We start from the raw sequence: 15,050 nt of genomic DNA on the forward strand, positions 1-15,050 counted from the left end.
ATATATTCCAAATGACGTTATGAATTTGTAACAAAGGAAAAGAACTTTCAAATGATTTCACTACATGAAAGAGGTTCTGAGATGATAATTGCTTAATTTGAAGTACTAAAGTAAAGGAAAACGTTCTGCAACAAACCCCTTATCCGTAACTTTGTCTTACATTATAGCCAACATAGTTATTCTGTATTCACTATTAGAGAACTAGAATAGAAAGAAAGACGATAAAGTGAGCAGGAAGGAAAACATACAAGCTTTTCCCCAATTTTTCATTCCTCCTGCTTTCTCCTAATTTTTCGTTCCCCCATATGTGGGGGGAACCAGACATGAAGTTTACACTGTTATGTGTAGGCTCACTGGGATGAGAAAATTCTTACAGAATCTAAGAGGCCATTTGCAGTAGCTGCAGATACTGCCTCGCAGCTTCTGTGTTCTTGGTATTTACACACACTTCAGAGTCTGACAATTAGCCTAATTACCTCCTTACCTTGAATTTTGATATCCAGTATCTCACAACAGATCTAAAGTCCTTACGTAACCTGAAAAATAGCTTCCAATGATCAATATGTGTCTTATTCACCCAAGGAGACATCTACTGGCATAACCGGGCGTATTAACTACATTATTATTTTTTTTTTTACATAGTGAGTGCTTTTTTTAATACCAGGACAAGCATCCTCTGAGAGGTCAGGCAGGCCCTTGATTAACATCCCCTTCATGTTTATGCTGATAATACTTCACGCTTTATATGTTTCTTTGGATTTTTAAAAGTATGCCATGTTGAGCACTGCCAAAAACAAAATGTTTACTGCTTTCAGGGGCTCCTAGTCTAAACAGGGCTTCAGCCACAGGTGGAAATGTGATCTAACAGGCCCTGGTGGAGGAACACTTGGCGCCCTGGAGCCCAGGGAAGGCTTTCCTTAGGAGGGGACATTTGAGCAGAGCCCTGAGTTCCCAGCAAAGGCAGGAAACAGCTGCATGGCGTGTTTGGCCATGGGGTATAGAGTCTGCACAGGAGCGAGGGGGGGCCTGAGTCAGGTGATCCTGGGGGGGAGGAACCCCAAGGCGTCAGGCCTAGGAGGTAGATGAGCATGTGTCATTGCCCCTCACCCTACCCAGGGTGCCAGGGCTTCTACCCCAGGGCAGGGGGTGAAGTCACTGTCCCTCTGGGCACAGCCATTGATGAAGGGTCCTCCCAAATGCCCCTTCAGACACGAATGGGCCCCCTCTCAAGGAGACAGGCTTGAACGGCTGCCACTGGGCACATGAAATCCTTTGTGTCTGGTCCTGACGCTGAGGGGGCCCTGCAGGCACGCCTGGGGCCAATCTCCGCGGCAGGTCGGCTCCAGGCCCCCAGATCCAGCTGTGCGGGTGGGATGCTGGGCATCTCACCGTCCTTCCTGCAGGCTCAGGGCGGCATGCGTTCCTCCTGGCGCCCTTAAGGCGCCGGCTCCATCTTTAACCCCGCTCAATTTTTATTACTTGTACCAATGTTTCCATTTTTTAAAATGTCTAGTTCAACATTTTTAAAATTAATGGCTTTGAGAATCAATTCCTTTTATAAATCCAGCGGTTTAAATTTAAGTGTTTCAGAAGTTAGGTTATATTACACATGTCTAGATCCATCCTAAATTAAATCCAGGACATCTATTCATAAATGACAAGTCCAAACCTTTATTTACTTCACTTAATATATCTGGTCACTTTAAATTATATAGAAATAGAGACTTACCTGAATCAGAACTCAGAAATGAAATAAGGTATGGGATGCCTTTATGGTCTTTCACTGCTCTTTGATTATTTTTGTTTCCCATACATAAGACCCGCATACAGTTCATCACATTTACTAGCAAGCTTTCTATGTCTAAGTTTAAGAGATTTATCAGAGCTGGGATTCCATTCTAAAAATAAAATAATAATTATAATCAAATTTATTTAAGGGTCTGCCATCTTTATTTAGAAACGCAAGTCTATAATCTTTCTTGATACAAATATCTGCTTATTTAGGACAGAACAATTGCCCATAAACAAATGCGTTACTGATACGGTACATTAAATGACAGTTATCACAACTTTGAGCATATCTTACGCTTTAATTTTAAGGTAAGTATTCTATAAATATATTTTCTCTTATTTTTTGACTGTGCCATGCAGCATGTAGGATCTTTGTTGCCCAGCCAGGGATCAAACCTGCCTTGGAACTGCAGAGTCCTGACCACTGGACAGCCAGGGGAGTTCCTATAAATATATTTTCAGATAGCCTCCTTTATACCAAAATAATTTGAGGCTGCAAGTTCACTGTAACATTTAAGTATCTAAAAGTGAAACAACTGAGTAATATCAATTGAATACAATGCTCATTTGGAAATATCTGTCATTGTATACATTGCACTGGTAATTGGCAGTTATATTTATGTAACACAAAACTTTATTTTTAAATGTAAATATAGTTTACTAATTTTAAGTGGAGTAAAGACAGCATTTCTCCCTACTAGCAATAATAATGCAAGAATATTAAACAAGACAAGAAACAGAAGTGTAACATTATTTTCAATAAAGCTAGGAGACATCTGTAATGTTGAACGATAATAAATGTTTATGAGTAGCCAACAGAGATGAGAGAGATCTCCCATGGCCACTGGCTACAGGAAATACTGGCAGAACACAGTTTTCTAAAGTAAATGGCTCTACTTTAAGGGACAGGAAATCACACACACACACAGACACAATTCCCTCTGGAACAATAGGAATGGGTGTGGAGGATGGCAACAGGATCTTCTCTGGACCAGTCAGTCATAAAGTGTCGAAAATTAAGGAAGGCAAGGATGAATAAAGAATTATACTGATAAGATGTTTAGAAGAAGTAGACTTATTGGTGAGATAAAAAGAAAGAGACAGATTTTCGCACTGTGGAGGAAATAGAAACTACTTGATGGGTACTCTATCACTGTCAGCTAAGGGAAAGCAAAGCTGAACGGTCCCATGCATACAACCCTGCAGCCTACGTCACATTCTTGTGGCCTAAACATGGACCTGGGCTCTTTCCCACATGCAGTTTCCTGCAAATAACTAGATTAGAAAGAACTTATCTCATTCAAGGTGCGTACTGATCAAAAAGGACCTAGAACAGGATCTGTTCAAACATATTATAAGAGAAAAAATAGGAAGAACTTATGACAGATAAAGAATGCTCATCAGAAAAAATATATCACAGAGTAGATGAAAAACTTTAACTGAAAGTGATATTGATATTATCAGTGGAAAAAATTATATTAGGCAATCACCTTTATAAAACAAGGGTGCACAGAAGAGACACCAGTGCTCAGAGAAGAATTGTTTTTTTTTTTTCAGAGAAGAGTTTTTGAGACAAGGGGCAGTGAAATGAGTTGGGAAAGCCCAGGAAAGATGTGAAGAGATATAAAAGACAAACAGTGGTCCACACAAAAATAAATAAGGCCAAGAACATAGTGACAGACAGGGAGGGTAGGACTAGGTGGGGGGAAATGAAATAAAATCAAACAGTGGGACTTCAGGACAGGCTTGACATACAACCCTTCACTGTGCCTGCTCTGGGCACAGAGCTCTTGTTCTTGCTCTGGCTCACTTTTGGTCCTCATGGTGTTGTGGCTGGTTTGCTCTTTGCATCCTCCCTGAGATTGGAATTCTCCCCTGGGAGTTTATGAGGGCCACTGCAGAATGAAATGGGCATCTTTCTAGCTTCCATATGAGAGAGTCACTCAGTCAAAATGATGTTCTATGAAAAGAACTTACGTGTTTGGCAACAACATCCTTGTTCTCAAGTTGAGCAATATCATATAGAATGACAGCACATCGGGAGTGTAGTTCAGGTTCCTCGGAAACCAGCAGGGTAATCAAAGCTGGAATGGCTCCCGCCTCTACTAACGCATGCACTATACTTGGGTGGGTTGAGATATTACTCAGTAACCCAACTGTTTTGCACTGTAATTTAATTTTGGAGCCTTTTAATAGATTGATTAATGCAGGAATGGTGCCTACAATGAAAAGATCAAGAAAGAGCATGGTTTGTAACTATTTGTGGTCAGTTTGTCATGATAGACTTAATATTTATGGGCATTGCCATATAAACAATTAGCAAATAATTTGATGAAATATTTATAAAATTTTCATTTGAAACCACACAAATGCACTTTTCTGTCTTGTCTATAGTATGGGAAGATTCTTATTGTCTACACATTTGATTTTCGCACAGCACACAATCATACATTTCATATTGGTAACACTAAGCCACCTTTGAAACACTGAATTTTGGCTTAAGATAACTGAAAAATAAATTATTTGAGCTACCATATGGTAGGGTTCACTTCTGGCTATTACATCAACTTTGCGTGGCAGCGGTATATGCAATTATTTGAACACTGTATTATATTTTACCCATATTTTATATAAGCGACGGTGGAAAATGAAAACAACTGGTTCAAAGACAGAAATCACTGGGCACGGTGAACATAGAAAATATGGCTTCAGCTGGATGCTTGTTACTGAGGTTCAATGTCAAGGAAAATCACTAACAGGCGCACCTGCACAGGGGAAATATAACGGGTATAATGAGGGATATGTGTGTGTGTTTAGCCACTTAAATGAAACCTGCATCATGGCTTGTTTATCTGTGGTTCACTTTTTTGAACAAAAACTTTTTCTACTTGTCTTTAGGAACATGTTAGGGGTCTGCCTATAACTTTTTCATTCATTCGTTTATTCAATCCACCAATATTTCTGAAGCATCTCATTTGGGCCCAGTATTCACATTACAGTAATGGTTACCATAATGGATAGTGTAGATAGAATATTTCCATCATTTCAGAAAGTTATAATGGGTAGTGCTGATCTCAAAACAATCCTATGAGGTAGTAACTATTTTATTAATGAGGAAATGAAGCATACAAAAAAGTAAGCAATCAGTCTCAGTTCTAAATGCAGAGCTAGTTACAGACCCAGGCCTGATACTGTAACTGCTATTTTTATAAATAAAATTTACAAATAGAGAAAAGTGATAATTTTTAAGTGAAAGTAAACACGAGGGTAGTATGGTGAATTAATTTAATATAATTTTTAAGCTTGCAAAGTTTTAGAGAAATGAGCTTTATGTGTTTTTGATCCTGTGCCACTTTCACTTAAAATATAAAATACAAGGTTTACAGGTAAAGGGAATTATCTTAAAAAAAAGAAAAATAGAAACTTAAGATCAACTAAAAAGTTTTCTTCACAATTAAAAATACATCTTAAAGTTAGTGAACATATCTCTACATAAAATAGCATACGTAAAAGATAGCTAATAGATTTTACATCACCTGCATCCAAAATGCACTTCCAGTATTCATCATTTGCTAAGCAGATGACTTCTAAAGACATGACAGCCATCATCCTTCGTTTATAGCTTTCGCACTGCAACATTTCTGATAAGTATTCAACAGAAAATACGTGTTGTAATTTCACAAGAGGTAAGAGAATGATTGATTCTGTTTCTGTATAGGCCAACTAAAGCCATGAGTTGACATCACCAACATCACCACCAACTGCATTCTTTAAATTTCCCTCTGTGTATGTGAGGTGCTTAGACAGACTGAACACTCATGACCTTCAAAGTCTATAATCTATATAATTAGTATAAAATAACGTAAAATTCTTTATCTTTGGCCTGAATGACTTAGATTGGCTAGTCACATGGTTCAAAAATCATCTGGAAAATATATAGCTCTTATGCCTGAAATCAGTTGTTGAATAAAATTTGAGTATAGGTTTTAAAGCATAGCAAAGTAAACTACATTACTGTCAATAAAAATCTCTTGTTTTTGTTCAATTTCTAACTTGTATCTTACTCTTTGTGACTGTAGCACGCCAGGCTCTTCTGTCCACAATCTCCCTGAGTTTGCTCAAATTCATGTCCATTGAATCAGTGATGCTATCTAACCATCTCATCCTCTGCCACCCCCTTCTCCATTTGCCTTCAGTCTTTCCCAGCATTAAATCATATATGAAGCTTTATACATTGCCTGAGTATGAAGAAGATCCTTTTAAAAACCTTGAATGAACTTATACTCCAGAGGGGAAATAATACAAATATACATGATTCTAAACAATTTATCTGGTGCAAACAAAGCCTCATAGAAATAACTTCATTCATCTCTTTTCACCCAGCCTCCATAATAACAAATCTAGTCCCAGCTCCTACCTAGGTAGTTGACTCCGTGGTATTCTCTTTTAAAATTGACATTAAATTAAATTCAGATTAAATTATTTTAAAATTAATTTTAAAATTAACTCCAATCACTTCTTGGCCTTTTGGCTAAGATCAAGTGTAAAATTGACTCCAAGAGCTAATCCTGGAAAGTTCTAATAAATGCTAATTCTTCTTTTACTGACAGCGGAAATGGCCAGTGTGGTGAGAGAGAGCAATTATAAAACACGAAGCAATGAAGCAGTGGCCAGACGTTCATGGTTATTGCTGTGTTCACATCATTATCAGGACTTCCCGACAATGGCTATAGAAGGAATGGTTGTCAACAAGTTTTTGTACCATTAGGCTATTACTGTTAGGGGTCAGAATGTCTTCAGTTCATTCGCTCAGTTATGTCCGACTTTTTGCGACCCCATGGACTGCCGCACACCAGGCTTACTTGTCCATCACCAACTCCCAGAGCTTGCTCAAACTCCTGTCTATTGAGTCAGTGATGCCATCCAACCATCTCATCCTCTGCTGTCCCCTTCTCTTCCTGCCTTCAATCTTTCCCAGCATCAGGGTCTTTTTTCAGTGAGTCAGTTCTTTGCATCAGGTGGCAAAAGTACTGGAGCTTGAGCTTCAGCATCGGTCGTTCCAATGAATATTCAGGACTGATTTCCTTTAGGATCGACTGGTTTGATCTCCTTGCTGTTCAAGGGACTCTCAGGAGTTCTTCTCCAACACCACAGTTCAAAAGCATCAATTCTTCAGCACTCAGCTTTCTTTATGGTCCAACTCTCACATCCATACATGAGTACTGAAAAAACCATAGCTTTCACTAGACGGTTATTTGTTGGCAAAGTAATGTCTCAGCTTTTTAATATGCTGTCTAGGTTTGCCATAGCTTTCTTCTAAGGAGCAAGCGTCTTTTCATTTCATGGCTGCAGTCACCATCTGCAGTGATTTTGGAACCCAAGAAAATAGTCTGTCACTGTTTCCATTGTTTCCATCTGTTTGCCACGATGGGACCAGATGCATGATCATCATTTTTTGAATGTTGCGTTTTAAGCCAGCTTTCTCACTCTCCTCTTTCACTTTCACCAAGAGGCTCTTTAGTTCCTCTTCACTTTCTGCCATAAGGGTGGTGTCATCTGCATTTCTGAGGTTATTGATATTTCTCCTTTCAATCTTGATTCCAGCTAGTGCTTCATCCAGCCCAGCGTTTTGCATGATGTACTCTGCATATAAGTTAAATAAGCAGGGTGACGATATACAGCCTTGATGTACTCCTTTCCCAATTTGGAACCAGTCCGTTGTTTCCTGTCTGGTTCTAACTGTTGCTTCTTGACCTGCATACAGATTTCTCAGGAGGCAGGTAAGGTGGTCTGGTATCCCCATCTTGTTAAGAATTTTCCACAGTTTGTTGTGATCCACACAGTCAAAGGCTTTAGCATAGTCAATGAAGCAGAAGCAGATGTTTTTCTGGAATTTTCTTCTTTTCTATGATCCAACTTACCACTGCATTTCAAATGTGTTAGCCTTTATCAAAAGTAACAAGATACTCTTCTTAGTTTCTCCTATATATATATACACACACACATACTATCTATAGATATGGGTATATTTATACTATTTATATATAGATATATATAATATCTATATACATATCTATGGATAGTGCATATATATATATACATATCTATATATCTGATGTAGATATACAGATATATACTTGAAAGTAAGTGAAAGTCATTTAGTCACGTCCGACTCTTTGCAACCCCATGGACTCTACTGCCCATGGAATTCTCCAGGCCAGAATACTGGAGTGGGTAGCTGTTCCCTTCTCCAGGGGATCTTCCCAACCCAGGGATTGAACCCAGGTCTCCCACATTGCAGGCAGATTCTTTACCAGCTGAGTCACTAGGGAAGCCCAGATATAGATATAGATTTAGATAGATATATATTATATATACATATCTATAGATATATACGTCTATCTATCTACATAGATAGATAGACATGCATCATATATACAATGTCACAGCAAATATTATCCTCAATGGTGAAAAATTGAAAGCATTTCCTCTAAAGTCAGGAACAAGACAAGGGTGTCCACTCTCACCACTACTATTCAACATAGTTTTAGAAGTATTAACCTCAGCAATCAGAGAAGAAAAAGATATACAGTGATATATATGCACACAAATAAACATTGAAAACCCTATCCAGTATCTCTTGGGCTGATATAACATATATACACATTCATTTCTCTATCTGTATCTATAGATAGTATATATAAACATATATGTAGGTATCACCTGAGGTGATAATTTCTTTGTTTTATCTCATCTGCTTAGTTTTCTCTGTCCTTGTTGGTCATCGCTCCCACATTTTCCTGCTGGTTTCTGGGAACATTCTTTCCATTCTGGGACTTCCCTTTGCTGTCATCTTTGGAATGAGCTTTGCTTTTCTCTTGGTTTAGATTCCCAGTTTCCAGTTAGTCGGAGAGAATTGCCTCTTTAGATCTGTAGGTCTTTCCTGGTTAGCCTCTGCAGAAAGCTCTCCAGCCAGCCTAGTGGGGATTTGTAGCACGAATGTGAGATGTTCCCAGGTTTCCCGCAGTTGGCTTGGAATGGGTTTGTCTGGTCTGCTAGGTCCTAGGAGTTGCCTGTCTCCTTTCAACATTTTATTGCTGCCTCTGGTTTTCTCTTCAGTGCTTGTTTGCCGCTATTTAATCTCCATGTAATTTTAGTTGGGACTTAGGAGGGAGTAAAACTAGATGTGTACATTCAGTTGGCCAGTAATTCTTACCTTTATAGTATTTCTGGCTAGATCAAATAAAAATTGAGTGGGGGGAGGGAAGCTCAAATAGAATTTTTTTCATACAACATTATCAAAATATGAGGAAAGGTTGCTGAAACTGTTTCTAAAATTAGGAGGTGAGGAATGAATCTTGTATTTTCCACTCAAACTCTTTAATTTCCTATTTCTTCTTCTTCTTCTTTTTTTTTTTGATGGAACAGAGGACAGTTGCTTTTGGAGAAAGTTGGAAAAGTAAAAATAAATGTAATTGTATAAATTACCATCTGGGTTATTATTCTTTTATTTTAATTTAGAAATAAAACTAACTTTTCACATACAAAAATAAAAACAGTTCAGTATTTTTGTATTTTTGGTTTTAACTCAAAATATGATGCATGCTTTATTTGTTTTATTTCAGAGTGAGTATCAATAATTAAATTGAATAATGATAAGAACATTTATTTATAAAGAGAGGATGTACTCCATACTCACCTACCAATGTTTTCCAAACTGGGAGTTCAGGAATATTTAACTCTATTATATGCTTGAGCACCTCTGTGTGAAAGGTTAGCACTGATAAATGAATGATGTTATTTCCTTTAATATCTGTTTTTCTCCAGTTAGCACCAAGAGAAAGCAGGTATTGAATAGAGTCCAGGGCCCCCGATGTGGCAGCAAGGAGCAGTGGCGTACACTGATTCCTAAAAACAGAGGAAAACCTCCTAATAACTGAGCACGTATCTAGTGTCAGAGTTACTTTTTGTAAATCCAAGCTGCTGTTGGAGGAACTCTGATTGCTACGTCACCTTCTCTTCCTTACACAGTATTCTTCTGTATATACCACAGGTAAATAGATTTGCCTCCCTGGCCTCAGCTGTCCTTAGTGTTTGCCCACCCTCCCTCCCAGCTTAATTATCATGCCTTATAATCTGTTCAGAAGTTGATATAACCTGTACAGAGTTCTTAGAATATGCCATCTCACTGATTCCTCACAACAAGTCTATGAAAGAAGGTGAAGAAGCAAGGCAAGTATTATCAGCCCATTTTACAAATGATGAAACTGAGGCTCAGAAAGTGTGTCAACCCATCTCTTTACAACTCAGGTCCACCTCTCAAATGCCAGCTTCCTCAGTGTGGCAGAAACGGACAGTTTTTGTCAAAAACTCAGGATCTGCTTTTTAGACAGTGGAGTCTTTTTGTTGGGCACAAGACAGGCCAGCCCAATGCCACATTTCCTCGCTTCCCATGTGAAGAGGTACGGCCACACGATTAAGTTTGGCCTGTGTGGTGTTAGTAGAAGTTACCTGGCGATTCCTTGGAGGGAAATGGAGTGTGCCATTACTTTTCCTCTCTCTTTCTCTCAAGGCTAGAATGCAGGCATAATAATGAAAGCGGAAGTGGTCATTTTGTACCAGAATGGGGAAACCACACAAGAAGCAACAAGAGGACCTCTGGGTTTCTCATATTGCCAACCTGTTACCCCAGCATTCGACCACCAACCTAGACTTCACGAAAAAGAGCTACATTTATCCTTTTTAAAAATACAGATACTTGGGGCTCTTTGTCAAGGCAACCTCGACAATACTATCAGATCTATTGACTAACAATGAGACCTTAAGCAAACTGGATTACTTCGTTGTCCGTAAAAGAATGAGAGTCACAACAATCAGCTTATTAGCACAGCCTTCATACATAGTCTCCTTTCCTTTTTTCACCATATTACATGGCCTCAGATATTAATTTTCTAGTCCTTACATCCATGCCTTCTTCTCTTCATGAAACCCCTTTCTCTTGCTGCCTGTCCTTGAACTCACCAATATCCAGCTGGCCCAGGCCTCTCTATCCTTTTTCCTGGGCCTAGGGAAAACTTGTCCTTTATGAGTAAACATCTCTTCATTTTCTCCCTTTTCTATTTGAACAAGAATGTTCTCTTCCTGTTCCTTTCTTTCTCCTACTCAGTGGTAGGAATAAAGATTTCTTCTATAATACTTCTAACACCATCGCTCTGATCCCCTCACTTGAAAAACAGGTTATCAGATTATATTACCCTTTCCAGGCCCACACTGCCACTGCCCTCCTGCAGTGGGCCCCTTCCACCATCCTAGCTCATGTGTTGGCTGCCTCGCCAACATGCCTGCTTTCTGTCATCAGTGACTTCAACACCCATGCTAACCACCATCTGTGTTCTGATCGCTCAGGTCCCCGTCATACCCTCCTAATCTGTCGCACATGTCACACTTCTCACTGAGCTCCACACAGATCTCAACCTTGGTAACTGTCCTCTCTCCAAATCCTTTGCTTCTTCCTTATGGTCACAGATAGCTTCTTACTTCAACTTCTGATTTTCAATTGTTTGACGTTTTTAGTGCTTCCAGTCTTTTACCCCACTTGCGCTCAAAGACACACTGTCAAAATATGACAGAACTAAGAACTGAACTCAGATCTCCACTTCTCTTGGCTCTTTCTAGAGTCTATTTGCCAGAGAATCTATTAGCCAGAGATCCTGGTTTCCAGAAAGCTTTCTCCACACACAGCTCTGCCCCAACCTAGGGAGGATTTATTTCTACAGTGAATAATAATGGACAAGTTATTTGACGATTCAGAAATATCTGAAACTCTGCCTAAATCAAAACAATAGCCTGGTAGCTAGATTACTGGCCAAAAAAGTACCCTCAGGAGAAGTTTACCTTCACCCTGAAGGTTGCGAGTTAGCTAAATTGTAAAAGAGAACATTGTTTGGGCTGTTTCCCTATTGCAAAGTTGTTTTTGCTCTTCGTGTTGTCTTTCAGTCTTGGATACCACTAGATATTTCTCCTGTTGTCCATGGTCTGTCCACCTTGGTCTGGAGCGGCCTCCTGGTTGTCTAAGGCTCAATTTAGAACAACTTTCTCCTTCCCTTGTTTCGTGTTTCTTCTAAGACACTAAGTAGTTAACTTGATAAACTAATCTGTAGAACCACCCTTTGGGAAAAGGTTAGGAAAAACTTCCTAGGACTTACTCTTTATTCTTCCAGAAAACTTGTATAGGTTAATAGAAGTTCAATCTTTATAAATTCTAAAGATTAGTGGTAGAAGAAGATAGTGACCAGAAAAGGCAGCAAAGTAAGCCTGACATAGCCTTTCAAATCAGTCATAACAACTGTTCCTTCTAGTGTCAGTGTTTGGGGCAAGACATGAAAGCAGAAATTTGTATTTTTACAACTTACTCAGCTGTTGCCTCAGCTTCTAGTAAACTAGGATCCTTCCTGCAGAGAACAATTATGATGCAGATATTGTCATAGAAAGCAGCAAAGTGAATCGGCATCCAGCCTCTTTTTTCAGAAAGTGTGTAATCAGCTTTGAAACAGAGCAGACAGATGGTTGTTTCTAAGGAGCAAGCTTGTGCTGCCAGGTGCAGAGGTGTTGGACCTAGAATGGATAGACAATTACTGCAGTGCTCAAGGATCCAACATTCCTAAAAAACATGCCTTTTTATTCTTCGTGTCCAACCACAGAGCTTAGTTCTGTGTGATATAAAAGCTCTAAGAAGAGCACTAAAAGGATTAATTTACGCAACTCTTTATTTCTTTAACTCGGGATACCTGACCATTAAAAATAAATACTTCTTTATAAGTTATGAAGAATAAATATAGCACTCAAAATATTAAATATTTGAAAAAGTAAGTCAATATATAAAATAGTCTTATCAGTGTTATAAACTATTTCTTGTTTAAATTATTTTCCATTTTATTCAAATGCTTTGTAGTATGATAAAGTTCTTTAAAATTAAAAAAATATATATGCTCATAAAAGGTCTCTATGTCACTAAATCCCAGTGGGTATTTTTCAATTCTCATCTTCTCAACAGTAAGTTGAACACTTCAGTTTTAAAATGGTTTCTTCCCTTGGCTTTTGAGATATGAGACACTCTTATTTTTCTCTAATCTCTCTGGCTACTTATTGTGCAGTCTCCTTTGGGACCTTTTCATTGTCCTGATGTCAAAATGAGCCTTACGACTTTTATCTCCTCAATGGCTTCATTTACAACCTTTAAGTTGATAACTCCTAGGATTATGCCTCTAGATCTGATTTATTCTCCAAACTCCAGATCTATTATCTCACTAGGCATCTCCACACCCCACGTCAAACTTATCGTATTCAAAACTGAACTCCCATCTTTTCCTCCAAACTTGATCCTCTTTCATTGCTCCCTAATTCATGAAGGATATTGTCATCCAGCCAGTTCTACAAACCAGAAACCTGGACGAGTCCTCTCATTTCATCTTCATAACCAGCCCTCATTACTAAGTCTGGGGGATTCCCAAGAGGCTCAGTGGTAAGAAGTCTGCCTGCCAATGCAGGAGGCGTGGGTTCAATCCCTGGATTGGGAAGATCTGCTAAAATAAGAAATGGCAACCCGCTCCAGTATTCTTGCTGGGATAATCCCATGGACAGAGGCGCCTGGTGGGCTGCAGTCCACGGTGTTGTAAAGAGTTGGACACAACTGAGTGACTGAGCATGCACTCACATCACCAAGTCTAAGTATCTCTAGAACCTCAACTGATATCCCCACTTTGCTCTTGCCCTTCCCAATTCACTTTTCAAAATGTAAATCTGATCTTTTAACCTCTTGTTTAAAACTCTTTAGTGGCTTCCTGAGACCACTTGATCATGAGTACAAAAAAAGGATGCACTAGCTCCAACTTAACCTGAACCATCTCCCCTCCAAGAAGAAAAAGAAAGGAAAAAAGAAGGGAAGAAAGAGAGAGAGGTAAGATAGATGGACAGAAACACAACATACACACCTTGCTCTCTTCATTCTTGTAGCTCCTTGAATATACAGTGACTGACCACACATTCCAGGCTCCCAGGAAAGTACTGGTCTATGCCTGTTGCCCAGCATAAAATTAATAATGCCCGTTCATTTTCTAACTCCTTGATTTGGATGATGAATTATCTGATCACTCTGGGCTATTTCTGCTGTCTGAAAGCTTCCTTCTACCAAACAATACTTCTGTGATTGGGGTCTACCTAAACCTTATTTATTCCTCAGCCAAAATGGGATATCCTCAGTGAAGCACTGTTTTTCTCCCAACTCAGAAAATTTCAATGGCTTCCTGCCTGTCTTAGTAGTCTAAGTTCTATATCATAGCCTTTAATAATACATAACATCTGAGCCAAATCTAATTATTTAATATTACTGCTTAGTCTTCTAGCTTCTGGTCTAGCATGTAAGGAGCTTAAAACTCCCCAATCCATCCTAACAGCAAAGAGAAACTTGAACAAGCTGAAAAATGAACAGCTCTTCTCAGATCCATTAGAGAAGTGAGGTCACAGGGCAGAAATGCTGCTCCTAAAACTCGAGAGGTAGGCAGGAAGATTACAGAGAACCACAGCTTACTGGAGCAGAAACCTCCATGGGATCTTCTCCTTCTTCTCTCTATCCTCTTCCAAAAAATATTTCAGCACAACCAAGGGGCAGGAATAATACTCTTCCATCCCCCTCCTACTCCTTTAAAGCATGTTTAATGGGAGTGCAGGATCTCGGCTCTCACCCAGGCGCTGAGTCAGTCTGCATCTAACAAGATACATGTGATTCCTACACATTTGAAAGTTTTACCCCATGATAGTGGGATAAAGTGCCCCCGCCTCCCGACATAAGCAATGTCTGGTGGTATTTTTGGTCGGCACAGCTGGAGTGCGGGTCACTAGTGGCATTCAGAGGGTAGAGGCCAGGGACGCTGTTAAATGTCTCACAGTGCTCAGGACAGCCCTCACATCACAGAATCATCAAGCCCACCACATCAGTAGTGCTGGGACTGAGAAACACTGTCCCGGTCATGCTCGAATCAGGGACGGTCTGGAGGGAGTTACATAGTCTGTAGAAATTCCTCTCAGGTAAAGAAAGCACTCTGGTCTAAAGAACAGACACAGGGAAGCCTTACTCGGCTGTAAATTCCTACAGTGTAGACGGGCCAGTAGATAAGTTTCCTTCCGCCCCCACCCCAGGCCACTCGCCTCCCTCTACCACCCTTCTTGCTGTCTTCAGATTTTGCAACCCCTGCCCTTTGTCT

At 39.5% G+C, this 15,050-nt stretch overlaps 1 protein-coding gene across 1 annotated transcript in view; it reads right to left on the reverse strand.

Annotated features, from left to right (window-relative positions):
- Positions 1 to 15,050, reverse strand: part of ANKAR (ankyrin and armadillo repeat containing) — a 56,557-nt gene that overhangs the window by 20,553 nt on the left and 20,954 nt on the right. The window contains exons 9-13 of the mRNA XM_043894276.1: positions 12,204 to 12,405; positions 9,491 to 9,699; positions 5,328 to 5,432; positions 3,769 to 4,010; positions 1,730 to 1,898 (exon numbers count right to left, since the gene is read on the reverse strand). Coding sequence (XP_043750211.1) covers positions 1,730 to 1,898; positions 3,769 to 4,010; positions 5,328 to 5,432; positions 9,491 to 9,699; positions 12,204 to 12,405 — 927 coding nt within the window. The remainder of the gene's footprint in view (positions 1 to 1,729; positions 1,899 to 3,768; positions 4,011 to 5,327; positions 5,433 to 9,490; positions 9,700 to 12,203; positions 12,406 to 15,050) is intronic.

The sequence above is a fragment of the Cervus elaphus genome, chromosome 33 (assembly GCF_910594005.1).
Source record: "Cervus elaphus chromosome 33, mCerEla1.1, whole genome shotgun sequence".
Lineage (NCBI taxonomy): Eukaryota > Metazoa > Chordata > Mammalia > Artiodactyla > Cervidae > Cervus > Cervus elaphus.